A 24652-nucleotide genomic window follows, 5' to 3' on the forward strand; every position below is an offset into this window, starting at 1 on the left:
GTTCTTTCTTATTCTATTCTTATTTTTTTTTTTTTTTTTTTTTTTTTTTTTTTACATAATTTTGTAATTTGTAGTCGACCATCATTCTGTGGATTCGCTTTGCTTTAACAGTCGGAATCCGTTAATCGCAAATATACAAAACTTAATGTACAAGTTGTTTAAAAAATATGAGATTAGGTTTCAGGTGCGAATTAAAATTGACAGCTAGATTTCGCAAAATCCTTGAATCATGAATAGGTAATTTTAGATTAAGGGACCAGGTTTTCCTTTCATAGGATACTCAAAATTAAAAACCTAAAGATCAATGATTATAATCAGAATGTCATTCATCAACGAGCTTTTCAGCGTATCCTGTGCTCACGGAATCAAGGATTGCGAAAATGCTGGTCCTTTAGTTTCTTTTCAAGGGGAAAAATCTGATCTCTAGTTGCTGAATTTGAAGAAGGCATAAAAGGGACATCCCGGAGACGAGCACTGGTTTTAGCAATTGCGACGTTGACTGAGGAAAGAAGGGCCGACAATTCTGGGTTCTTTTTCCATTGTTGTCTTTCAGGCGATTGAGAAGTATCTAGAAACGGCTCTAGAGACATTCGGTAGTCCTCTAAGACTTTTCGTTCTTGTTTTATTTGGTCTAGAGCAGACAATAAAGAAATTAGTTCTCCAATTTGCATGTCGTATCGATCCTGCTGACTTTGCTTTTCTTGCTCATTTTGCTCTATTTGAAATGGCCAAGGGTGAGGTAAATCTTGCAAACTTACAATGTCACGCAAATCAAACTCGCCATACAAATAGTGAGGAAGTGAGGATAAGTCTTCAAGTTGAGTACTTTGTTCGTAAAGCTTCCTTATTTGAGCTGCAACATGTTGAGTTGCTTGCTGTGAGTAGTTGAATCGTATGTGTCTTTTCACTCTCAAATGTAATCCTATTACCTGAGTTAATAAGTCTCCATAGTCTAGGCGTACCAGTTATCTACTGACTTTGGAAAACCCGTTCTACAACCGACTCGTTTAAATCATTTGATTCTGACTGTGTATGCAACTTTTTGGGAATTTGTAAAGGGTGCGACAAAAGCTGGATCTGGCGTGTCAAAAATGACTTCTTTTTATCATAAATTTCCATATTCTTAAATGTTTCTACTCAAGTCATATTTTCTGAACTTTTTAAGTCAAAAATCATTCATTTGAAAATAACGGCAGTCTGTGTGAGAAGATCGTAAATACTATATTTCCAGGACAAAATATTGTCGACCCGAATTTAAATGATGCTAATTAAAGCATTCTATGAATGTTTTCTATAGTTATACTGGTGATGCAGAACCGCAACGGCACGAACTTATAGTTTATCAAACATCCCTTCATGCTTAGCCTTACAATCCCTACGGGCTTACATATTTGTGATACAAAACGTTACCAGCTAGTTGTTTACTTTTGCAATACTACTACCCTCCAACTTTTACATTCATATACCACTTTCACAAATACATCAAACTTGAGCCAACTTTACCATTTCATAGAAAACGGGAAAAAATTTTTATGCGAATATACAATACATGGAAAGGCGTATAGGAAGCAAAGGCACGGACATACCCAACCATATATCCAGCTTTTTCCATGTTTTCGCACACCCTCTTTTCCATTTTTTTACTTGAGAGGAATGAAACGAGAGCTGTGAGTAGCACCAATACCGGGACGGCCGTGTCTGGTGGGCTTATAGGAGATAGAGAATTCACCCAAGTAATGACCAATCATTTCGGGGCGAATTTCAACTTGGTTGAAAAGCTTACCGTTGTAGATACCAACAAGAGAGCCCACCATCTCAGGAAGGATGATCATGCTACGCAAGTGGGTCTTGACAACGGCAGGCTTCTCGTTGACAGGAGCCTCAGCCTTAGCCTTACGAAGCTTCTTGATGAAGCGAGAAGCACCGGCTCCAAGACCACGGAGCATGCGGCGACGAAGACGAGCAGGGAACAATTCAATCAATTCCTCAGCAGAAAGATCCAAGAGCTTTTCAAGCTCAACACCGCGGTAAGCAAAGGTACGGAAAGTTCTTCTCTTTCTTAATTCAGCAGCGCGGAGGGCTTCATCGTGTTCTTCGGCCATTTTGCAAAACAGTAGTTGGTGATGGTCAAAACTCCGCCAAAACCGACTTTCGTGTCTGTAGGATGATCGCGTATAAACAGTCACGTTACCCTACCCTAGTCAATTTCATTTAGTGAAGCCTAGAGATGATCTTCGTTGTTATACTGACCAAGAATATAAACTTGTCGACTACCTCTATTTATAGGAAATTTAAAGGAGAAGAACTAAGTGGCATGGTCTAATTTAAGGAAATATTGGATTTTTGCAAAAAAATCGACTGCAAGAAAGGAATTTAGTAATGGCCGGAACACCATCTTTCCAAAAGCTTATGGCGCTCGCAGATAGTCAATCTGCTCAAACTGTTACGCAACTGGAGCAGTTGAAAAAGGCGCAGGTTCGTGCGAAGGCAATTGAATTAAAGGAAGAGCGAGACCGGGCACGACGAGCTCAAAGAGAACGCGAGTTGCGTATAAAATACGAAGAAGAACAGAAACGACTTCAAACGAAAGAACAGAAGCGAGCCTCCGAAAATGCTAAAAGATCTGAACGTCCTCCTATATCAGCAGACGAGGCTCGAGTGTTGCGAGAGCAAAAAGACAAGGAGCGATTAGAGAAGAAGAAACCGGTTTCTTACAATGAATTACTTCGTCAGGCGTCTGACTCTCAAAAACTATCTTCCGTCACAAAAGATAATACTAAGGTGAATACCTCTTCTGCTCTTAAGCGGTCTTCTAAAACTCCTGAAAAATCCCCCACAAAGGATCCTTTTGGTGTGAGTAATCGTATTGGCGCTACATCGTCTAATCCATCAACTCCTGCGTCCTTAGCATGGTTAAAAGCAGACTCTCCTAGACCTACTGGGCCGGCCTCTAATTTAGCTCGTTCTTCGTCTGCAAATGCGCCTTTCAGCGGAATAAGAAATAAAGTAGGCTCTCGTCCTGGTGAACTGGTCCAATTGCAGGCTGGCCCCAAACGTGACAAGCGGTCTGTTGCAGAAGTACAAGATGAAATTATGCGAAAACGAACGGGTATGCCAAATGACACAAAACTCGCGCTGAAGTCCAAAACCGCTAGTGGTGTATCGCGCTCCCTACCAAAATCCAGGTCTTCGGCAGGTGTAAGTAAACAAAACATTGCAAATGCTGCCGATAGGCCCGCGAAGGTTCCTCCTTCTGTTGCTTCATCTTCATCTCGTGCCTCAAAGTTAAAATCGAAAAATCGTCCTAGAGATGACTTTGTTGTATCTGATGATGAAGGAGATGGTGTATCAGACGTGTCTTCTGAGATTTGGAAAATTTTTGGAAAACGGAAACAAGATTATGTCTCCCGTGATGCTTTGTATAGCGATGATGACGATATGGAGGCTACCGGACAAGATGTATGGCGCGAAGAACAAGCTGCTGCTCGGGCTGCTCGCCATGAGGATGAATTAGAAGAGCAAAGAGAAAGAGAGCTGGAAATGGCTAAACGGAGAAAAAGGCTTTCAAAAGGTTAGCTGTATAGCTTAAGGAGTCTTACTTTATTAGGCGTTCGGCTCTCTTATTATTTGTTAAAACGTCCTTCCTTTGTTATAAATTATTGTTATCGATGTCTCCAATCCTTACTCTTGTTACTGATATATATCTACCGAATGCAGCTTTTTTATTCGCTATACGTGCTAAAATAAACTCTTCGTTACCAGTTTATGAAACTGTTTGTAATTCCTCTCCGGATCAATCGATTACTTTAATAGTACTTCCTCTGCCTTAAAGTAAGTATTTCCTATCAGTAAAAACCTTTGCTATTTAAATTTGCTTATTGTTACTTTCTTTGACGAGTTGCTTTTTAGGATGTTATGATTGGGTATTATTTACTTGGAATTATAGACGCTGTTATCTTTTATTGCTCGAAGAAAAAGGTATTTTCTAGCTTACATTTGAAGTGATTTTCTTCTTTATTTTTTTATTTATTTTCTTTTTCTTTTGCGAAAATTTGAATAGAATCTTATTATTTAGAACATTATACTCATATATCGTGATGCTATCTACAAGCTATATATATAAATCAAAAAGGATTGAGGGAAACAGAAACCAAAAATAAAGGAGCTGGCAATTAACCATTCTTTCCTTCTTGTTCGTGATGAGTTGAAGTACGTTGCAACCGTAGGACGAAATCCTCAAGTGTACGAGTAGAGCCTTGCTTAGCCTTACCGTGCATAAAGCGATCAAATTTGCTCGATTCAGACAAGATCAAGTAAACTCCTGCGATAAAACAGAATATACCGAAGGAATACATCCATACACGGAGGACGGCTACAATAGACGTTTGATGGCCACCTTTGAACCATCCGAAAAGACAAAAGATGGTAGCTAAAATATCAACGACTAATACAGCTCCAGTCAATTGCCAAGAAGGGATAGAAGACCAGAAAGGTCCATTACAACGAGTGATAAAAATTAGCCAGTTTTCAGTAAGTGAAATTTGAAGGAAGAGTACCTCATCAGTGACACCAAAGTTTTGTACAATACCCCGGTTTTGTCCTGCAGCAACCATCGTGGTATATACAATCCAAGTACCAATAGCTAAAAGGACACCAACTACCGTAGAGAGGCCCCACAGACGAGGAAGATTCCATTTAACTGGTTTCGGTGCAAACGGAGCATTGTCGTAGGCAATTGCTAGCGTTGCAACGTCGGCGAAGATTGCAATGAAGACAATTAGCTCTAGATTCATTAAACGGTTTAAGATGATAATCCATAATCCGTAAAAGATTTCTAAATGGAGGGACAATGCAATACGGTAAATGATATATGCATACATACGATGGAAAATTTGACGAGATGTCTTTAAAGCATCAATAATAGCTGAAAGACCAGGGGCCAAGAAAACAATATCAGCAGCTGAACGAGCAGCGTCAGAAGCACCTTCGACAGCAATACCAGTGTCAGCCTTTTTCAAAGAAGGAGCATCGTTGACACCATCACCAGTCATGGCCACTAAATAACCTCTTTGTTGGAGAATTTCGACGACTGAATATTTATGTTGAGGGAAGACTTCAGCGAAACCGTCGGCAGCTTCAACAAAGTCGTAAACTTCTGAACCTGGCATATCACCACCGCCACCTAAACCAAGGCGTTCGGCATTATAAACATTAGTACCCATGCCTAGTTGGCGAGCTGTTTCTTTAGCAATACCAACGGCATCACCTGTAAGCATCTTAATTCTCAAACCCAGACGGATAGCTTCGTGAATTGTACGACCAGTGTCATCACGAGGTGGATCCGAGCAAGGCATAATACCGAGAATATCCCATTGTTTTCCTTCTACTTTACGAGCAACACCGAGTGAACGGAAACCTCTAGATGCCATATCGTTGACCTGTTCTCTGTAGGCATCACTGACTTCTTGAGAAACTTCATGATCATCTTGAACAGTCTTAAATACCCATAATGGAGCACCTTTCACACATGTCACTCGCTCACCTTCTGGAGTTTCAACGATAGCCGTAACTTTTTTGGAAACAGGATCAAAAGGATGAAATTGTAAAATTTTGTATTTAGATAATCTTTGTTTGGCTTGAGGGTAGTTTTTTAGAGCTTTCAAGAATGCTTTGTCGATGGCATCCAGACCTTTTTTCTTTCGAGAAGATGCAAGACAAGCCGTAATCATAAGATCATCGGCGTTGACACCTTCAACACAGTAAGGCTCACCCAAGGAAAGTCTGTTTTTAGTTAAAGTACCAGTTTTATCAGAACATAGGATTTCCACGCCTGCAAGAGATTCAATGGCCGAAAGTTTTTGAACGATAGCTCTTTTCTTGGCAAGATAGGCAGCACCGACAGCCATTGTTGTCGTAACGACTGCGGGAAGACCAACTGGTACACCAATGATAGTAATTGCCAAAGTATATTCTAAGAGTCTTGCGAGGCGAACAGTACGATAAAATGACGCAGTATAAATACAGAGGAGGGTCATGATGACTAGAACAAGAAGAACAGTACCAATTCCGTTAAGAACTTCCGTAAAATGACCCTGAGCTTGACCAGCTGCGCCGACTAAAGATGCAGCTCTGCCGACGAAAGTCGAATCAGCAGTAGCTGTAACAACCATGAATGCCTCACCTCTTTTTACTGAAGATGAAGAGTACATGGTATCATTGTGATGCTTATCGACAGCAAGGGACTCACCAGTAATTGCAGATTGATCTACTTGAAGGTAGCAATTTTCAGTAATTAAACGACCGTCTGCTGGACAGATGGTACCTTCATCAAGATGTAGAATATCACCTGGAACAATATCTTGGGCTTCCAATTCAACGGTATGTCCATCACGCACAACGGTGGATTTTAAAGCCATGGTTTTCTTCAACTCGTCCACAATCGAACCGGCTTGATATTCTTGAACGAAACCAACGGTTGCATTTAGCATTAGAAGAGCACAAATGACACCAAAGTCTACCCAGTCACGAAGACCAGCAGCAAGAGCGGCTGCAGCTTCCATGACGAATTGGATAGGACCTATAAAGAAAGAAAGGAACTTCTTGAAATTATTTTGTTTTTCCTCCTTCATTTGGTTTAGACCATATTTCCTTTGTCTCTGTTCAACTTCAGAGGTGGAAAGACCCTGCTTGGGATCAGTTTGGAGAAGTTCTTCTGGAACGGTTTTGACACCACCGGGTTCGTGATGATCTTCTTCTTCTTCTTGTTCTTCTTGATTATCCTGGGAGTATAAATCTTCTATTAATGCATCAATGTCCTCGTTGTCTTCGTCTTCGTCCTCATTACCTTCTTGTTGTTGTTCTTGCTGTTGATTAGCTGCTTCAGCAGCCTTTTCATTATGAGCAGAAGCTGGAGGAGAAGAGGGGGGTTGATGTTCTTGTTGAGTAGGTTGCTGCTGTCGCTGTGTAGGTTGTGTATCAGCAGGTCGTTGTTCAGCAGCATTTTCATCAGAAGGATGAGGAGGGTGATTCTGTGCATTTGGAGCGACGGCGCCGGATGCATTGTCATAGTCTACAGCTGTGGAGTCATGGTTTCCTTGATCGCTATCAGTGTATCTTTCATTGCCGGAAGAAGCAACGCTGGTCCTATCAGTTTCTTGCTGAGAAGCATTGGGATCGTTGCCCTCATATACATATGTTCTGGTATTCCAGTCACGAGAAGATGTATTGTCCCCCTGTCGAGATGTTTGAGGATGCTCGTATTGACGACTAACATATGACCCACTTGGATCAGGATCGTTGTCTCGATTTTGCATGTTGTCAAAAGACGGTTGAAAGGAAAGACTTTGTTAGATGAATGATTAGGTGTTACAAAAGAGTGTGTCTTTCGATGCAACTATGTTCAACAAAAGAAAGAAGGGCAAGATGGCGCTTAGCAAAAGAGAGCAGGAGGTGCTTCTTTTATAGTTTAATTGTGCAAGAAGGAAAGAACGTTCCAGGTTCTTAGTATTTGACTGTTTTACAGGATTACGACGATAACGTCTTGCTATTTTTGTCGCATTACGTGGAAATTTCTCTTCAAGACTGTTAAATTGGTTCATTTTCAATAATGACTAGGCGTTGACACTATGTTTTGGGGATCTGCTCTTCGTCAACGTAACACTTTCCTCATAAGTCATGACTGGCACATTTCGTGTACAGCATTTATTGGCATATGAGTGTCTTTTGTAGAGAAAAAAAAGGTTTATATGGCTGAGGATTTCGTTTTAGTTTTAGTTGAGGGGAAGTCAATTTATGCGCCATCCGCATTCAATTGTATCTTGCTGAGGAAAGGTGTCTTTTGTTTACAAAATGGAGAGCAAACGTAAACAGTGCAATACGAATGCTATAGTTATGTGGCTGCTACAACTCTTTATTTTTTTTTTAAAAAAAAAATAAAAAACTGTTGTTACAGGTAAACCCTTTTTTGTGTTAGCAAGACAAATGTGTGAACTCTAAAAGTTATACACACTAATGTAGTTCCAATAGTACAAGGAAAAGGAAAAATATGAGGTAAAATAAGAAAAAATCACCTCAGTTTAGTTATAAGTACGTTTTCATCTTTCATGCTGCTTATTTGTAAATGATGGAACGGGCTTCGTTTCGAAAAGTCCATTACTTGCCCGTTGCTTTTATCAAGTTAAAGCATTTTATTTTTTTTTCTTTAATAATTAATTAATTAAGACGTTGAGTATATATCCTTAAGTTACTTTTGCCCATCATTTCATCAATTGTTTACATTCCTAATCTGATAATATCCCAAGCATGTTTGTGAACTCAGAAGAGCAATTGTTTACTAAAACGACAGATCTTTACGATATTCAATTTTGTTTAAGCAATTGTGAACACCGTTTGTTTGAACGCTGTATATCGTTAGTTTATTGAATCAGTTGAATCCTCAATTCTGCTAATCTTATTTCACTACCTTAACTAAATGAAGCTTAAAGATTAGGAATTCGTAGCTTTGTTGGAGTGCGTAATTAAGTTCTTCTTTCGTGTGTTGCATGATTGCACACTTCATTCGAGTTTGGTAATTGGAAACTTGAAACCTAAACACAACCAAATTATACTTGGAAACGTATTGTTTTCATTGACGATGTCAACATCGCCTCGCCGTAATAGTATTGCGGCTACTGATGATTTGTATGAAAAGAAAAAGACTAGGAAACGTTCATATTCATTGGGAGGGTCCCATGCTGTGCAAGAATTGAAGGAACGCGCTAACCCAGGGAAAGGAATTCTTAAACGATATTCTTCCTTTGGACTTGATCCTGCTAGCAAAAATGAACGTGCTTACAACGAGGATTTTGACACACTGAATAATACCGTGATTGGTATTCCTAATAGCATAATGTTTGCATCCAAACAAATGACCACTCCGCAAGAGAATGAACCAACAACTCATTCAAAGGGCCGAAGAAGTCGTGTATCTTTTGCAAGCCACGCTCGTGTGAGGTGGTATCAAAATGAGTCGGATCGATCGCGTTTTTCGTCAGACTCTCCTCCTGTTTCTTCTCCTCCATCTGCTGCCATAACGCCAGCTGTTTCAGCCGAAGAAGAAGGGAATGTATCTCCTAATGAATTGTCTGATAATGAAAATGAATCGAGAAGTAGTCAGGGATCAAGAGAATCCCTTTCGTCCAATGCTCCCAATCATTCCTCCCTTTCCCAGCTAGAAGAGAATGAGACAAATAGTGACATGGATGTTACGAATTCACCTCCTTTATCCAACTCTGTGTCCATTTTACCGAATCCTTCTCAGACAGCTACCGATCACCCATATTCCTCTCAAATAGCTTCTTATGGAGTCTCAGAAAGACCTCCAATAAAACAAAGTAACTCAAATAGCAATCAAGAAGAGGAAACTGAAATGAGCATGGATGTCACTATGCGGTTTCATGATGATAACTCTTACCTTTCTGGCATTGAGTCTGTTAAGGGAACCAGCTCAACAGAGCAAACTCCTTCTCGACAAGTCAAGAATATCTCTAATCATTTTCCGCTTTATAATGCTGCTGATTCGTCTGCTCCTAAGTCAATTCCCTCGCTGGCTCGAGGCATAGAAGAAGAGCAAGACATGATGCTCACTCGGCCAATTGATGTACCACCTACTGTTCCTGAAGATTTTCCGAACCAGATGGACATAAGCATGGAGCTTACTTCCAGTCATATATCACCAATTCGTCCCACTCATGAACTATCTATAGATGATACCATTGGTACACCTAGTAAGGATCTTAAGTCATCTATAGACCCTCCTACCGCCTTTAATATTCCTGCTTCCCCTTCAGAAAATCCTACTGATATGGATTTAACGACGTCGCTTCCTGCGAACCAGCTTTCGCTTCAATCTTCCTCTGGGGAGGAAGCTATGGACATCACTCAGACTGTTCATCCTCTTCCTTTATCTGTCAATCCCATCAATCAAGTCGATTATAATTCTGATTTCCAAGGGTCGGAAAACAACGAAACTCTTGGTGCTGGTGAAGATGATATGAATGTGACAAAAGCATTTGATGAATTTTCTCCTTCAAAGATACAGATAAATGATAATGAAGAACCGATGGATGTAACAGGTGTCGTCAATCTTCCATCTTCTCTTGTAAATGAAAATCAGAATGTACCGGAACAGCAAGAGGAAGTGGGGATGGATCTCACGTTACCAATAGAGAAGCTTCCTTCTCCAGAAAATAGAGCTGTTGCATATGAAGAAACTCCTCCTCATAAAAAAGCAAAACGGTTAAGTTACAACCTTCATGCTAAGACACCCAGTAAACCCGAAAGTCCCTTTTTAGAAAAGAAAGCTACTTCGGTTTCTCCTTCACCTAAAAGTAATTTGAATAGGAGCTCAACAAAAAGTTTTCGTCGTAAACAAAGGTACAGTACATCAACCGTGGATATGGAAGCTAAACGGCAACAACGACTGTCAACAATCCGAAATGCCAGAAAGTCTATATCTACTTTGAATGATTTGGAATTTGTTTCATTTTCCTCTACTTTAGAGCAGGAATCTATTACAAGTCCTTCATCCCAAAAAAATGACAAAAATGATAGCCCGAATAAAATTGAGAAATCTGTGGCTGCAAGTCCTTTAAGGCATGAAGTGCATCCTGGCCCTGCAGCTGCATCTTTAGCGCCGGAATCTTCATATTCTGATGATTTTGCAAATAGCAGATTTCAAGAAATGGAAAAGGATTCCTTCATATCGCCAATAGCAGTCAAATTACGCCCATTTACCTTAGAAGAAACGCAGGATTTGAGTTCTTCAATGGGGGTAAACGATATTAAGGAAGGAAGTGTCTTACATGCCGCTGATATGCCAGAGACCGTTAATGAAATTGTACCTACAGATGAACAAAAACAAAATGAGGAAGCAGAACAGGAGGTTGCTTCATCCGCATTTGATCCTGTTTTGCCGGCTTTGACATTGGAGGAATTTTTGAATATGACAGAAATTGAGTTTCTGGACAATATAACGAGTTCAAAAAGGCGTGAAACAATAGTATCTGGTTCAGCTGAAAGTCCTCAATTAACGACTGCTCAACTTTTGGAGTCCTACTATTTGCAATTCCCAATACTCGAATTGTACAAATTTAGCTGTCAAAAATTGGAAGAATATATTATTGAGGGAAAGGATTTCGTAACAAAAATGGCTGAAGATGCTTATCAGAATAATCCGTTGCTGTTTTATGAGTATAGAAAAGCGTCAAGTGAGATGAAAGCATTAATGAATTCACAGTTTCGGATAATTAAAACCTTTTCGCGTTTACAAGCGCAGGGATATTGGTATGAATGGCGGGAGGCCCTATTGCTAGGAATTAAGCAGGAACTTAATGAGAATCTCATGAAACTTCAAAAAAATTTGATACAGGTTTCGGAAACCAGATCCAAGCTTCTTCCCTTTTTCGAAGGATTACGTGAGAATTTGTCTTCGGTGTCATCAAAAGTTGGAACATTGAGAAAGAGAAAAGAAATGTTTGGACAATATAATCAAAAATTAGTTCTCCAAGCTCAAAATAAATTTGAAGACTTGCAAAGGGAACTAAGCTTGAAAAAGAAAGCACTACTTGAACAACAAATTAAGGAGCAGCATAAGCGGAAAGAGATGGATGACCTAAGTAATCGATACAAACTTCTAGAACTGCAGTGTCGGGAAGAAAGGGAATTTTATAATGCGAATCAGGATTTTGAGTATGATGAAATTACAGGATATCAGCAACGAATGTCAGAATTACAAAGGGAACTTGGCTGGACCATAGTTTCTATCCGACCTAATGAAATGAAACTAATTTGGAATCATTCGTTACAACCCTTTCATGTTTACGTTTTGCTTCAAGTGAGCCAACAACGACTGGATCTTAATGTAAGAGCTGAAATAGCAAAGCGATCATGGACAGTAACTGATGTGTTTGGTATTATTACTGAGATGTTTCACAACAACAAAAGCAAAATTATTAAGAAAAACATCAAATTACTGAAACCGGAATTGGACGAAATAGCTGTTTATTGGAGTCAATTACAAGAACTTTTGCTGGAATTTGAAAGGCTTAAATTATATTGGCCTTATGTGTCATTTTATCAAGAAAACCAGTGTGTCGTAATTCGACTGGAGATGTATCTTCACTCTAGGGCAACGAAGTTTTTAATAGAGTTTAGCATTCCCGAGTCGGCTTTAATGAAGCAAAATGGAGCGAGTTATGTTTATCAAGCAACTTCCGTAAGGGTTCATTCAATTTATGATAATGGTCTAAGTCAAGAATCGGAAATTTTGAGCGTTCTTTTGGAAAAGCTACATTCAGTATCTATGAATGCAATTTCATTTGCATGTTTTGAGGTTTTGAGCATTTTCCACTAGTGGAATGATAAAAATTAAAACTATATTCTACATAATCCGCTTTTTTGTATATTGGGTGTCGGTTTATGATTTCACATTTACTGCCCCTTAATGCCTAGTGGAAATGCTCAAAACTTTCGTGTATACTAAATTTATATTTAATAATAATGGGTCACGTGTTTGTTTTAGTTATTCTATGCTTGTCCTAAACTCTGTACTAAAAATCTGTAATAAGTAATTATACATCTAACAATGGTTGTGCTAGCATTTGAACGCGCGTATTTGTTCTGTTAAAGTATATATTTATTGAACCGTAACTCTGATAAATAATAAAGTTGATAGAATTTGAAAGCTAGAAAAGAAGTCCACAAAAATATTACATAAATACAAAATCGTAATCCTTTTTTTGATCTGATAAAGTCATTCGAGTAGATCATGCAGATCCGGAAATAAGATTAAGTTATAAATTGATCTGCAACTGCTTTTGAAAGAAAACGACTCCTACGAACTGTCAGAAGCAGGATTTAATTGGAATTTTTAGTGGCATCTATTACTTGTTAAAGCTGATCCCTTAAAATACATACCTTCGCTTTCAAGGTCTGTAATAAGACACTGACGTCCCTTTGTTTGGCGTAGAACTCTTCATGAAAAGTCATTCAGTTCACATTTATATTGTTTAATTGATTTTTTTCTAAATATTTATTTGAGAAGAAATTATAACGATTGCCTGTGTAACAAGACATATTTATTATAGAAACGAAAGGAAGACGAAAATTATCACACTCAGGAAGAATACGAAGTGCTTATTTATGATACCTTTCTAGTGTTAAACGCCTCAAATAAAGGATTGTTCATACTGTGAATTCCAGCAATTGAGCTTCCAAAGATGTTTCCACGTACTACCAAAACGTTTGCTTTGAGAGGTTGTTCTGGCGCTTTAACGAAAGAATCTTTCACAAAATACTCTTCTTCTATATACCGACCTTGGTTCTTTTGCCGTCAACATGGACTTTATCCTCATACTCATGAGCATAATCACGAAGATGAGAAAAACTACTTCGAGCTTGTCAAAGCATTGAAACAAAAAAAGCAAACACCCGAAGTGAAATTGACCTGGTGGGGTTTGTAAGTCTCCTTTCTATGCTGTTAGCAAAACAGAAATTGAGCTAGATTGTATCGATGGCATTTCTAACCATAATTCAGATATAGTAACATAGCATTAATGGCTGCTAAAGGAACCGGCGGATTGGCTCTACAATCAAATATATTGCTTGCTGACGCGGCCCATCAACTAGGAGACATGATTTCAGATTTGGTGACTTTGTTTACTTTGAAAATTTGTAATAAGAAACCAACTCGAGACTATCCAACAGGATTTGGAAAATGGGAAACTTTAGGGACTTTTAGTGTTTCTGGTTTACTCCTTGCTGTATCAGTAGGAATTGCAAACTCTTCCGTGAGTCGCTTGTATACCATGTTTTTTCAAGATTCGGTTTCGCACAACGCCGTGGATGGAGCAGCTACGAGTACTCATATAGGACATTCGCACGATTATTCCGAGTTAATTTTACAGCATCCTTTCATAGCAATTGGAATAGCTCTTGGAAGCGTTGTTCTGAAGGAGTGGCTGTTTCAAAGAAGTAAGTGTATAGACTCCAAGCCTTGTAACTATTAAAGTTATTAACGTGATTGTTATAGCAAAAGAAGTTGCAAAACTAACGGGCTCAAATTTATTGATCGCCAATGCATGGCATCACCGTGCGGATGCATTGACTGGCCTAGTATCTCTCATTGCACTTTCCGGAGCATATTTTTTGAAAGCGCCATGGTTAGATCCTCTTTTTGGGTGCTTAGTCAGTATAGTCGTCTTTCGAGCTGGTTTTAAATCTTCAAGTAAAGCTTTCCATCAGATACTTGACAAAGCTCCATCCACAAAGTTGCAAACAACTGTTGTTGATGTTCTATCTAAAAAAGCAAATTTTCCTCATAAAGTTGCTATGACTTTGGGAAATACTCATGCGATTCATGTCATTTTGTCAATGGCACCAGATTTAACAATTCAAGAGTCATCAAAGTTGGCGAAATCGGCTGAACAAATTATACTAGATGCCATGCCCGCTCTTTCAAGCTGTATCGTTACACCTCTCTCTTCCACATCAGATCAAATCCAAGATTGGAAGAAATTGGGGCCTGTACCAGAGCATCATGAACACACTCACTAAAAACATAGAGCTAGGCACATTTATTTTTTGCTGAAGAAATACTACTTTGTAGAAAACAAAGTTGATTGTTTAAAGAAACTTAAAACATGCAACTCACCGTGATACAATCATACACAGAAATTCTATATGTTTGCTATTCAGAATACAATGTCAACCGCAGCAGGTTGTATAATTATAGAAAAAGAACGACATGCTCATAATTTAAAGAGCTTTCTATGAAAACTTTTCTATCCTAACAAAGGGAAGAGTGAAGTTTTTTCGTATGTTCTTGACGTTTGGATCATCAATAACCCAACTCCAGGTATATAGTTTCAAAACTATACAAAGGAAAGAAACTTCTTTCTTGAATAAAGGAGAAATCCAAAAACCACCAATATTATTGTTCTTATTTTTTCTTAAATAACTTTATTAATATGCCACACATTCCATTAGATGAGTTCAGAAACGCTCCAATCCTCATAACTTCCATCAGGTAAATAGCGACGGACCAAAAGGGGAATCTTCTTTTGTGCAAGTTCTTTCATGGCAATCTGCAATGGATCTGTTTCGCCTTCCAAATCCACTAAAACAGGAGCATTCATACTATACATTCTGGTTAGTTTTCTGGGAGAATAACTATATGAAAAATCACAAGGATTGTTTCCATTTGAAAGAACATGTTTCTATACACAGGTCAAAGGTAGTAGAATGCCAGCAGCTTCACTGATGCATTTTCTCAGTTCCAACCATTCATAATTCCATTTTTATTCTTTCGCCTTGATTGCTATACTTACCTGATCTGTAAGGCACGGGTACCCAAGATACGAGCACGCTCGTATTTAGTCATGTATGGCGTTGTCATACGTTTTTCTTTTTCAACGGCTTTGGAAGGAGGACCAACACGGCTACTGGCAACGTCTTCTGACAATATTGCAGTGGATTCTCCTCCTAAACCGCCATTTTGTTGTTCGCCATTTTCGTCTGCCACTTGAAATTCATCCACTTCTTCTTCCATAACGGCACCGTCCATACCAAAACCTTCATCTTCTTCGTAATCAGACATATTGACTTGTTTAAATATACAGATTTACGGAATCAAAGGAAAATGGGCAGAAGCAAAGGTTTCTTGAAATTCTCAGGTTTATTTGCAGGTAACATTGTATTTTTACCATAATAAGGCACAGCGCTGTACTGCACAATACCATTAAACGTTGTACACAACAACTTTTTAATCATCTTGAAAGTTCGCTATTCTTTTTTTTTAAATACTGAACGTAAACAAACATGTAGTGGTTTCACTGTATTCATGCAAATTCCAAGAAAAAGGAAGTTTTCTACGACTGGTTTTTATTCATAGTTCTATCTCTATCTTACACCAGAAATTCAGCGGACTGGCTATTTTGCAAGGAACTGAAAGCTGGGACAGAGATCAGTCAATAGAGGTTGCAGAGAGGGCGATTTTTAGTCTTTCTTAAAGGTATATTTGTTATAATCTCCTCGTTAGTAAAAAATGAGGATTTTAACAAGAACGGTTCAATTGATTCGCAAGAACTTGGTTTATGCTGTGCTTCTTTACTTTTGCCTTCTTATATTTGATTACTGGCTTGTTAAGACGCAATTCCCTACATCTTCCAATTCAAAGTTAGCTTACCTTCAAACACCAATTGAGGATGTTCGCATCGTCGAATGCGGGCTTTTCTCTCCCTTTTGCAGACCTGTACTTTCCTTTTGGCGATGGGATCGCTCTAGCCATAATTTGTATCGATCATGGCTTCCTTGGAAACGGGCGTACGTGTTCGTAAAAAGGCCTAGCAGGTATATTGCTGGTGTGACACCAACCGTCGAAAATTTAATGATCGACCATCAATTGATGAAAGGAAAGAAACATAACCTTCATATTCAATACGGTCCAAATGGGGACGTATGTGATGTGGAAGGTTTATTCGGTACTGATGCCAGCGAAGTACGAAGAGGATGGAGTCCAGTGCAATCACAGTTTCTTTACCTAGGTCGTCCAATTTTGCTGACCCAACGATTTTGCTCGTATCCCCTTGTTCCAGCTATTGAAGATCTTAAGAAGAACGAACCCGCATTTGTAGATGTGCCCTTTGACGATAGGAGGGAAACGTTGAAGATCTTGCAGTTATCAGACTTGCATTATGCGACTGACCGTACAAAATGTCGAGATTCGTATCCTCCAGAACGTCCCACAGACTGTATGGCAGACGCAACGACTCATGCTTTTGTTACGGATATTTTAAAACGAGAATCTCCAGATCTTGTCCTCTTTACAGGGGACTTGATTACTGGTGACGCGGTGGACGATTCCAAAACGTCTCTTATGAAAGCATTGGCTTCCGTAGTAGATTACGATATACCGTTCGCTGTTACTTATGGAAATCATGACAGTTTAGGAGATTTGGCTAATGATGAGATGGCTCAAATTGTTCACCAGGTCCCTGGAAATATCGGACTAATGGGAAATATTTCTGGGGTTGGGAACTTCGTTTTGCGAAGCCCAAAAAGATTTTCTATATACGTACTAGACTCACATGCAGGAACTACAAATGGTCGGGCTTGTCCCGTGTATGATGCTATCAAGAAAGACCAACTTGCTTGGTTGCGATCAAAAAAGACAGAATTTCAAAACGATCCTATTCAAATGGTATTTTTTCATATACCATTAAAAGAATTTTGCGAAGTGGAGGACATGGTCGGATCATATCGAGAGAAATGTTCCTCATCCTATTGTGATCCAGGGACAGCAAGGACGTTAAGCGAATTGCAAATTCCTGTGGCTGTAGCCGGTCATGATCATGTAAATGACTTCTGTGGAATTCATACGACTTACAAGGTAAGATTCTGTATGGCAGGAAGCACTGGGTTTGGCGGTTACGGTGGACATGGCGGATATATTCGACGTGCCAGACTATGGGAATTAAACCCTTCGAAACGGACAATTCGCACCTGGAAGCGTTTGGAATGGCCTCCAGAAGATAGGTCAAAGATATTTGATGAACAGACCTTTGATGTGTAGTGAATATTGTGGCACTTCTTTCTTTTTACCCATTTTCATTCGGTTTTTTATTTATTAGATTCACTCAGCGATAATTTGCTTTTTGACAGTGATAGAGTAACGTTATATAAACTATCAGCTATAGGTTAAAAACAGAGGAAAGTCATGTGTTCATTTGTACTGTAAACAATCATTTTTTAGACCGGTATTAACCGAATAATCAAATTGAGGTATACTGAGTTTATTATTTTCTATATCGAAGAAAAATCTAAGGAAACATAAAATTTCTGAAAAAGAAATAGACATAACAAGGAAGCAGCTTAAGCTTGAAGCTTTTCCTTCAAAAGACCACGAAGGGTATCGGCATCCTTGGCGAAGGCAGTGATACCAGTAGCCAATTTGACGACGGCCATTTCATCATTGTTGAAGTTGAAGCGGAACTTGGACTCGTCATCAAGATAAGAAATCTTTTCCATGTCAAGACCATGGGCTTGAGAGGCATCAAGCTTCTTGGGGATAGGCTCTTGGCTGTTGTTGAGCTGCTCGAGGAGAGCAGGAGAAATGGTTAAGAAGTCGACACCAGCAAGCTCCTTAATCTCACCCATGTTGCGGAAGGAAGCACCCATGACAATGGTCTTGTAGTTGTACTTCTTGTAGTAGTTGTAGATCTGACTAACGCTAAGGACACCAGGGTCTTCGTGAGAAGCGTATTCACGGTTGTACTTGGCCTTGAAAAAGTCGAGAATACGGCCAACAAAAGGGGAAATGAGAGTGACATTAGCCTCGGCACAAGCGACAGCTTGAACGAAAGAGAAAAGAAGGGTCAAGTTACAGTGGATGCCTTCTTGCTCCAATTGCTTGGCAGCTTGGATACCTTCATAAGTGGAAGCAACCTTGATCAAAATACGCTCACGGCTGATACCTTCTTCTTCGTAGAGCTTAATCAATTGACGAGCCTTTTGAATGGTAGTTTGGGTATCGAAAGATAAGCGAGCATCAACTTCGGTGGAAACACGGCCAGGAACGATAGCAAGGATTTTAGTACCAAACTCAATGAGAAGGCGATCAAAAGCATTCTCGACTTGGTCTTCGAGAGAGCCGCCTTGCTTCTTGGCGTATTCGACGGCGGCATCGACAAGGGCAGCATATTGGGGCTTCTTGGAGGCGGCCAAGATCAAAGAGGGATTGGTAGTAGCATCTTGAGGCTTGTATTTGGCAATCGATTCAAAATCACCAGTGTCGGAAACGACAACAGTTCCGGTACTCTTGAGTTGTTCTAAAGAAGAAGACATGCTTGCTGACTAATATAAACTACATAGTCTTGGTTAGTTTACTGAAGGCACAATTAACATCATCTTCATTTGCTGTGAAATTAAAACAACAAAAAAACAAAAGAAAAATATGATAAAACCAGCAGTTACTTACAGATAATTCTACCTTCGGGTATAGTGATACGTGTGTGGTAAACGTTGGATGCGTACGCGTCTGGAAAATATATAGCTTATGGATTTCAAGGAGGGTGAAGGAGCTTATGTTAAATTTACTCCAAACCCGTTCGCGCGAGAAGGAAAGAAGATAAGAAAAAAAAAAAAAAGAAAGGAAACGTGATTACCAACCATTTATTTGTTCCAGAACATGCATATCCCCCTTGTCCTTCCTTATGTATTTGCTAGTTGGGTATAGAAGGTTAGTAAAGCATCGTTTGGATCTGCTTTCATGGAAAGCAAAAGATGAGAAGATTGTAAAAAAAAAAAAACAAATTTAAAGAACAAAAAGTCATAGAGCGAAAATTGTGCGATACTTTTTTTAGTAGGATAACAATCCCAAAGATATGTTGGAATAGTTTTAATAACCGCTAGCTAGCATAGAGACTAAGGGTAAAGATTTTCGTTTCTATAAGTAATTCTTTATTTTTTTTATATGTAACATTAGGCCAGTTGAATACGAAAGAAAATATTGCTTTTCAGGCATCGGTGCTTTGTTCGTTTCATGTAAACGAATGATGATCTGATTAACATCAACTTTGCATTAAATACTTTACTTATAAATTTCGCTTCATACTCCACAGAATTCTTCCTGTGACATACACACGTTTGTCTGATCAGTTTTATCAGTTAATCAGATTACAAAGTTCGAGAAATACTTGCCTTTAGGGTAAAAGTTGTCTAAAGGAACCTTATGGGGTTTGAATTCTCTACACTTAACAGGAAAATGTATTAGAATTCTTTGCTACATCGTGTTGTTCATTACTAGGATCAAGGCGGTTTGATGTTTATATGTTCAAGCTGACATAAATAGTGGAAAGGAAGGATAAAAGGATTTCTCAGTAGAAATTCACTCTAATTTTAACAAATTATTGTCTATATGAATCCTTTGGACGCAGAAATAAGGATATTCTTAGGATGGATCACATGTAAACAAAAGTGATTGTTTACAACGACCTAGAAACCAAAAAATCTATAAATTTATTAACAACGCACATTGTTTCTTTCGATTTTTCTATAAAGGAAAAGAATTGTTATTATTATTATTATTGTTGTATATATATTTTTTGTTTACTCTTTTCTTTTTTTTTTTTTGGAAATTCAAAGGATTCAATTCACAGAAAAAGTCCCTTCTAGCAAACCAAAGTTGAATCCTGCCATAGTTCTTTTTATCCTCTAATGTTTCATAAAGAAGCCTTGAATGATACTCAAATCTTGGTTTTGTTGCCTTAAGGACCTGAGCTATCCAAAGTTTTGTATCTTGACCAACCCACAAACGCAAATCTTATAAAATTGAAAATATCCAAAATAGACAACTTTTTCATTTGTTTCTCTGTCTTTTGTCCCACTGAATTCAATCTATAATCTTTTCAAACATCAAGATGCCTCCTAAAGCTTGCCTTTTCGATATGGATGTAAGTTTTCTTCCTGTGCTAGAAACGTGATATATCGTGCCTTTTTTTCCTTTTCTTTTTTTTTTTATTACCTAGAATACTTTTTTTTTTAAAGTTAATTAAACTCACGTCCTTATTCAAACACTGGCCTACAAATTGGTTGATTGAGCAAGAGATATTAACATGGACTAGGGTCTTTTATTAGACACGGAAACCATTTATACAAAAAGCACAAGTATGCCTTTCTCGTTTCCACTCCTTTCTTGCTGAAACTAATCTTTACGACAAGACATCATATTGGAACGATACCAAAAAGGTTCTTTTCCTATGGAAATCAAAGCACAAATGATGGGTATGTGTACGTTGTATATTTGACACAGCTAACAATCGTATGGAAAAAAGGCCGTCCTTCTCGAGAAGCTTGTCAAATTTTTTTGAAATGGTCCCAGTTAGACATATCTAGCGATCAGTACATCCAGATGCAGCGTGAATTGCAATCTGAGCTTTGGAAACAAACTCGGCCTTTGCCTGGAGCATTGGAGCTTTTACACCAATGCAAGTTGCTTGACATCCCTATAGCGCTCGCGACCTCTAGTGATACTCATAACTTTGTAAAGAAAACGGCGCATCTAGGAGAAATGTTTCAACTATTTGAAAATAACATTGTAACGGGAGATGACGATCGTCTTCTTCCTGGCCGCGGAAAGCCGAATCCCGATATCTGGTTTATCGCTTTGAAAATCATTAATGAAAAGCGCAGAGTAAAGGGACAACCAGAGATTGAGGCTAAGGATTGTCTTGTTTTTGAAGACTCCATTCTAGGCCTTGAATCAGGAAGAGCTGCTGATATGAGAGTAATTTGGGTTCCTGATCCTTCTATTCTTCCTTTTTTCTCTTTGTCTCCTGAGCAAGCTGCCGACAAGGGAGTCATCAAGTGTTCTTCCCTCAGGGAAATAGACTTGCGCAAATTGTAAATCTATCTTTTTATATGGCTTTCTTTCTTTCATTATTGTAAGTCCTGAAAAATAGTTAGACTTGTTTTCTCAACTCTAAAACTGTACATTTACGTCTGTGAAGACCACTTTTGGATAATGATGCAAAGTTCCAATGAAATGATTTTCTTTTTATTTTTTTTTCTCAATTCTGTTTTTCTATAAAATCATGTGTCATCCTTGAACAGGAATAAAGCCAGCTAAAATCAACAATACTTCATGGCAATCTGATAATTACATATTGTACTAAAGGAAAATGCATAAATCCAGAAAAGTAAAATTTTATCCATAACAAAAGCACAGAAAACAACTACTTGATAACTACTAACAATAGCTCTAAAACTCAATTTTTCATTTAGAAGATCCGATTTTTCTTGCCTCTGATTGGCAAGAAGTTTGCTTTGGTCGGTACCCTCTTACAGGCTTATTGAACTTTTCCTTCTTCCAACTACCAGAGACGTTAGAAAGAAACGCCAACATGTGTTTTGATCTTGCGTTTTTGGAAGAAAAATGGGGGACTTACAGAGGTTTAGTTTTTTATTTAGTCCTCCTTTTGCCCGTTGCAGCTCATCTAATTATATCGCGAAATAAGAGGCAATTGGCCGTTCCAGCTGAAGGAATTGTGTTAAATGAAAAAGAGAATGGAAAGCAAAAGAAAACGACAAAGAGGTTTACTAGAAAGAATATGAAGACTAGACCTGTTCAGTCAACTTCGAAGTCTCAGAACGAGATTGATTTGCAAAATTCGCCAATTTGCATCTTCTATGCCACTTTAGGAGGAACAGCTCAGAGATATGCTAATGAAGTACACAAGTTGTTATCGACGAATCTTCAAAGAGATGATTTGCAATTGTTGAGTTTGGACTATATCGATTTGGAAGAATATTTCCTTTATTGCCCAGAGAATGCCGTCTATCTTCTTGTTTTGCCCTCTTATGCCATTGAAAGTAGTTTAGATTTCTACTTGTCTACTTTACGTGAGACTGTTTATGATTTCCGTGTTCAGAAAAATCCATTACAAAAATTGTCTGGGTATGCCGTGTTTGGACTCGGTGACATGGACAATTATCCTGGTGATATGTTTTGCTATCAAGCCATTGAAGCCGATAAATGGTTAAGCAAGCTTGGTGCCCAACGAATTGCTCCTATGGGTATTATGAATACACAATTAGCTTCTGCAACTCAAATTGACGTCTTAACTCAATGGACAAATTCTGTCATTGAACATATGAGAAAAGGAACATTGTTGCGCCCTATGGATGAAGGAGAAGGTAATTCAGACGTAATGGATGTTGAAGATATGGGTCCGATGATGGCCAAAGCCAAGACAGAAGCTTCATTGCCCATTGGCACCAAGGAAATGGTTTCTACCGTATCTCCAACTTACAAAGCACTGACAAAGCAGGGTTACAGTGTTGTTGGCTCTCATAGTGGTGTTAAAATTTGTCGCTGGACGAAATCTGCTATTCGTGGACGAGGTTTTTGCTATAAATACAGCTTCTATGGCATCCGTAGTCATTTGTGTATGGAAGCTACGCCTAGTTTAGCTTGTGCCAACAAGTGTACTTTTTGTTGGCGCCACGGCACGAATCCAGTTGGTACGGAGTGGCGCTGGAAAGTAGATCCTCCAGAGTTAATTTTGAAGGGAATCCTAGAGTCACATTACTCAAAATTGAAATTAATGCGAGGTGTACCTGGAGTCCGCCAGGATCGTTTTGCGGAAGCTTCTCGTGTGAGACATTGTGCATTGTCATTGGTCGGTGAACCTATCTTTTACCCATACATCAATGAATTTGTGGGAATGCTACACGAACGAGAGATCTCTTCATTCCTTGTTACGAATGCTCAGCACCCAGAAGCATTCCAGAAGATGGGAATGGTGACTCAATTATATGTTTCAATTGACGCCAGCACAAAACAAAGTCTTAAGTCAGTCGATCGACCCTTGTTTAAAGACTTTTGGGAGCGGTTGCTGACGTGTTTGGAGATTTTGCGTGAAAAGAAGCAAAGGACGGTATATCGAATGACTTTAGTGAAAGGATTTAACATGGAGCAAATTAAAGAATATACTGAACTTATTCGTTTGGGCATTCCTTGTTTTATTGAGATTAAAGGAGTGACTTACAGTGGAAATTCGGACCAGTCGCCGTTAACGATGAAGAATGTACCATACTACGAAGAAGTTATTGACTTCACAAAGAAGTTAATTGAAAACATAGATAAGTACTTGGGAGATTTAGGTGTCAAGTATGAAATTGCCGCTGAGCATGCTCACAGCTGCAGTTTATTGGTTGCGCAAACTAAATTTAAAAAGGACAATGTATGGTACACGCACATTGACTATCCCAAGTTTTTTGAGTTATGGCGTTCGAAAAAAGATTTTGATCCTTTAGATTACGTAGCTCCTACCCCAGACTTTGCCTATTATGGTAATGGTGGGTTTAGTCCCGAAGATGTTCGATTTGTCCGGAAACAGAAAAATAAAGGTCAGCCAGGAACGACCCCGGCGCCTGCACCTGTTTCAGAGATTGCTGCTTGAATTATGAGAAATTCTTAGATAGCATAGGATGTTTTAAGGTTTTGGGAATTTTAGAATAAGGAATGACTCGAATGTATCTATATGGGTATAATAGGTAAACGAAAAAGAATGGCTTTTTACAAATTGTTAAAGAATGGTTAATTGTTTTAATAAATACTTTCATTTCTCCTTATATTTATTCAATTATCTATGAATGGATCTTGATGAAAACGGTTTGATTGAAATTTTCTTTTTTCCTACTTTTGTAAATAAACAATGAATTATAATTGCTTTCCATCATTTTCCCCGCCCCCTCCCCCATGTTTTCTATCCCTTCAAACGGCAAACCCAATTGTCTCGGTATTATTTACCATCAATGTACCGTCAATTGCCGAAGTTGCACCCGGTTACCGAACTCCACAAAAAGGATGAGCGAACTTAAAAGATAAAGCTCGCTGGCGAATGTTGCAAAAAAATATAAACAAATCATCTCAAAAAGGTTTCTACCTTTTTCTGAACCCTTTTCGAACTTTAATGAAGCGCATTATTTTTTTTGTTTCCCTTCCATTGACGTTAATGCAGCAGCACTCGCTGAGAAATATTTAAAAAGCAAACATCAATTCATTATATATTTTTTCCCGCCCAAATTCCCTTTTGATGAAAGTTCCTTGTATTAT

General features: G+C 38.7%; 11 protein-coding genes across 11 annotated transcripts; 6 read left to right on the forward strand and 5 right to left on the reverse strand.

Moving 5' to 3' along the window:
* Nucleotides 1–45: 45 nt before the first annotated feature.
* SPOG_03302 (Sim4 and Mal2 associated protein 4) lies at nt 46–1293 on the reverse strand. The gene is made up of 2 exons (XM_013169715.1): nt 978–1293; nt 46–922 (listed from the first exon to the last, which is right to left on the reverse strand). The coding sequence occupies exons 1-2, from the start codon at nt 1117–1119 to the stop codon at nt 366–368; spliced, it is 699 nt and encodes a 232-aa protein (XP_013025169.1). The 5' UTR covers nt 1120–1293; the 3' UTR covers nt 46–365.
* A 126-nt stretch (nt 1294–1419) lies between these two features.
* Nucleotides 1420–2171, reverse strand: SPOG_03303 (40S ribosomal protein S15). Its single transcript, XM_013169716.1, has one exon. The coding sequence runs from the start codon at nt 2100–2102 to the stop codon at nt 1641–1643; it is 462 nt and encodes a 153-aa protein (XP_013025170.1). The 5' UTR covers nt 2103–2171; the 3' UTR covers nt 1420–1640.
* A 79-nt stretch (nt 2172–2250) lies between these two features.
* SPOG_03304 (non-specific DNA binding protein Spt2) lies at nt 2251–8229 on the forward strand. The gene has a single exon (XM_013169717.1). The coding sequence runs from the start codon at nt 2380–2382 to the stop codon at nt 3574–3576; it is 1197 nt and encodes a 398-aa protein (XP_013025171.1). The 5' UTR covers nt 2251–2379; the 3' UTR covers nt 3577–8229.
* SPOG_03305 (P-type proton ATPase Pma2) lies at nt 4045–7313 on the reverse strand (the record flags this gene model as incomplete). The annotated part of the gene is made up of 1 exon (XM_013169718.1): nt 4045–7313. The coding sequence occupies one exon, from the start codon at nt 7311–7313 to the stop codon at nt 4173–4175; it is 3141 nt and encodes a 1046-aa protein (XP_013025172.1). The 3' UTR covers nt 4045–4172.
* Nucleotides 8230–8606: 377 nt separating the features above from the next.
* On the forward strand, nt 8607–12549 carry SPOG_03306 (kinetochore protein Spc7). The gene has a single exon (XM_013169719.1). It carries the CDS (start codon nt 8633–8635, stop codon nt 12389–12391), a length of 3759 nt encoding a protein of 1252 aa, XP_013025173.1. The 5' UTR covers nt 8607–8632; the 3' UTR covers nt 12392–12549.
* A 297-nt stretch (nt 12550–12846) lies between these two features.
* On the forward strand, nt 12847–15548 carry SPOG_03307 (iron ion transporter). Its single transcript, XM_013169720.1, has 3 exons — nt 12847–13495; nt 13574–14010; nt 14069–15548. The coding sequence occupies exons 1-3, from the start codon at nt 13257–13259 to the stop codon at nt 14590–14592; spliced, it is 1200 nt and encodes a 399-aa protein (XP_013025174.1). The 5' UTR covers nt 12847–13256; the 3' UTR covers nt 14593–15548.
* On the reverse strand, nt 14687–15772 carry SPOG_03308 (DNA-directed RNA polymerase I). The gene is made up of 2 exons (XM_013169721.1): nt 15366–15772; nt 14687–15174 (listed from the first exon to the last, which is right to left on the reverse strand). Exons 1-2 carry the CDS (start codon nt 15632–15634, stop codon nt 15021–15023), a joined length of 423 nt encoding a protein of 140 aa, XP_013025175.1. The 5' UTR covers nt 15635–15772; the 3' UTR covers nt 14687–15020.
* Nucleotides 15773–15858: 86 nt separating this feature from the next.
* On the reverse strand, nt 15859–19081 carry SPOG_03310 (transaldolase). The gene is made up of 2 exons (XM_013169723.1): nt 19013–19081; nt 15859–18898 (listed from the first exon to the last, which is right to left on the reverse strand). The coding sequence occupies exon 2, from the start codon at nt 18877–18879 to the stop codon at nt 17908–17910; it is 972 nt and encodes a 323-aa protein (XP_013025177.1). The 5' UTR covers nt 18880–18898; nt 19013–19081; the 3' UTR covers nt 15859–17907.
* On the forward strand, nt 15860–17933 carry SPOG_03309 (phosphoprotein phosphatase). Its single transcript, XM_013169722.1, has one exon. The coding sequence runs from the start codon at nt 16082–16084 to the stop codon at nt 17606–17608; it is 1527 nt and encodes a 508-aa protein (XP_013025176.1). The 5' UTR covers nt 15860–16081; the 3' UTR covers nt 17609–17933.
* Nucleotides 19082–19125: 44 nt separating the features above from the next.
* On the forward strand, nt 19126–21606 carry SPOG_03311 (haloacid dehalogenase-like hydrolase). Its single transcript, XM_013169724.1, has 4 exons — nt 19126–20486; nt 20658–20700; nt 20755–20817; nt 20868–21606. The coding sequence occupies exons 1-4, from the start codon at nt 20454–20456 to the stop codon at nt 21437–21439; spliced, it is 711 nt and encodes a 236-aa protein (XP_013025178.1). The 5' UTR covers nt 19126–20453; the 3' UTR covers nt 21440–21606.
* A 264-nt stretch (nt 21607–21870) lies between these two features.
* SPOG_03312 (wybutosine biosynthesis protein Tyw1) lies at nt 21871–24250 on the forward strand. The gene has a single exon (XM_013169725.1). The coding sequence runs from the start codon at nt 21936–21938 to the stop codon at nt 23994–23996; it is 2061 nt and encodes a 686-aa protein (XP_013025179.1). The 5' UTR covers nt 21871–21935; the 3' UTR covers nt 23997–24250.
* Nucleotides 24251–24652: the final 402 nt, after the last annotated feature.

The sequence above is a fragment of the Schizosaccharomyces cryophilus genome (genome assembly GCF_000004155.1).
Source record: "Schizosaccharomyces cryophilus OY26 unplaced genomic scaffold supercont4.7, whole genome shotgun sequence".
Classification (NCBI taxonomy): domain Eukaryota; kingdom Fungi; phylum Ascomycota; class Schizosaccharomycetes; order Schizosaccharomycetales; family Schizosaccharomycetaceae; genus Schizosaccharomyces; species Schizosaccharomyces cryophilus.

Coding starts and splice junctions, on each gene's coding strand:
- SPOG_03302 (XM_013169715.1), bottom strand. CDS start 1,119: ATGGAAATTTATGATAAAAAGAAGTCATTTTTGACACGCCAGATCCAG. Junction 923..977: donor TGTAGAACGGGTTTTCCAAA/GTCAGTAGATAA, acceptor CTCAGGTAATAG/GATTACATTTGAGAGTGAAA.
- SPOG_03309 (XM_013169722.1), top strand. CDS start 16,082: ATGAGGATTTTAACAAGAACGGTTCAATTGATTCGCAAGAACTTGGTT.
- SPOG_03303 (XM_013169716.1), bottom strand. CDS start 2,102: ATGGCCGAAGAACACGATGAAGCCCTCCGCGCTGCTGAATTAAGAAAG.
- SPOG_03306 (XM_013169719.1), top strand. CDS start 8,633: ATGTCAACATCGCCTCGCCGTAATAGTATTGCGGCTACTGATGATTTG.
- SPOG_03312 (XM_013169725.1), top strand. CDS start 21,936: ATGTGTTTTGATCTTGCGTTTTTGGAAGAAAAATGGGGGACTTACAGA.
- SPOG_03310 (XM_013169723.1), bottom strand. CDS start 18,879: ATGTCTTCTTCTTTAGAACAACTCAAGAGTACCGGAACTGTTGTCGTT.
- SPOG_03311 (XM_013169724.1), top strand. CDS start 20,454: ATGCCTCCTAAAGCTTGCCTTTTCGATATGGAT. Junction 20,487..20,657: donor CTTGCCTTTTCGATATGGAT/GTAAGTTTTCTT, acceptor AACATGGACTAG/GGTCTTTTATTAGACACGGA. Junction 20,701..20,754: donor CATTTATACAAAAAGCACAA/GTATGCCTTTCT, acceptor CTTTACGACAAG/ACATCATATTGGAACGATAC.
- SPOG_03304 (XM_013169717.1), top strand. CDS start 2,380: ATGGCCGGAACACCATCTTTCCAAAAGCTTATGGCGCTCGCAGATAGT.
- SPOG_03307 (XM_013169720.1), top strand. CDS start 13,257: ATGTTTCCACGTACTACCAAAACGTTTGCTTTGAGAGGTTGTTCTGGC. Junction 13,496..13,573: donor AAATTGACCTGGTGGGGTTT/GTAAGTCTCCTT, acceptor ACCATAATTCAG/ATATAGTAACATAGCATTAA. Junction 14,011..14,068: donor GGAGTGGCTGTTTCAAAGAA/GTAAGTGTATAG, acceptor TGATTGTTATAG/CAAAAGAAGTTGCAAAACTA.
- SPOG_03308 (XM_013169721.1), bottom strand. CDS start 15,634: ATGTCTGATTACGAAGAAGATGAAGGTTTTGGTATGGACGGTGCCGTT. Junction 15,175..15,365: donor ACCCGTGCCTTACAGATCAG/GTAAGTATAGCA, acceptor CAGAATGTATAG/TATGAATGCTCCTGTTTTAG.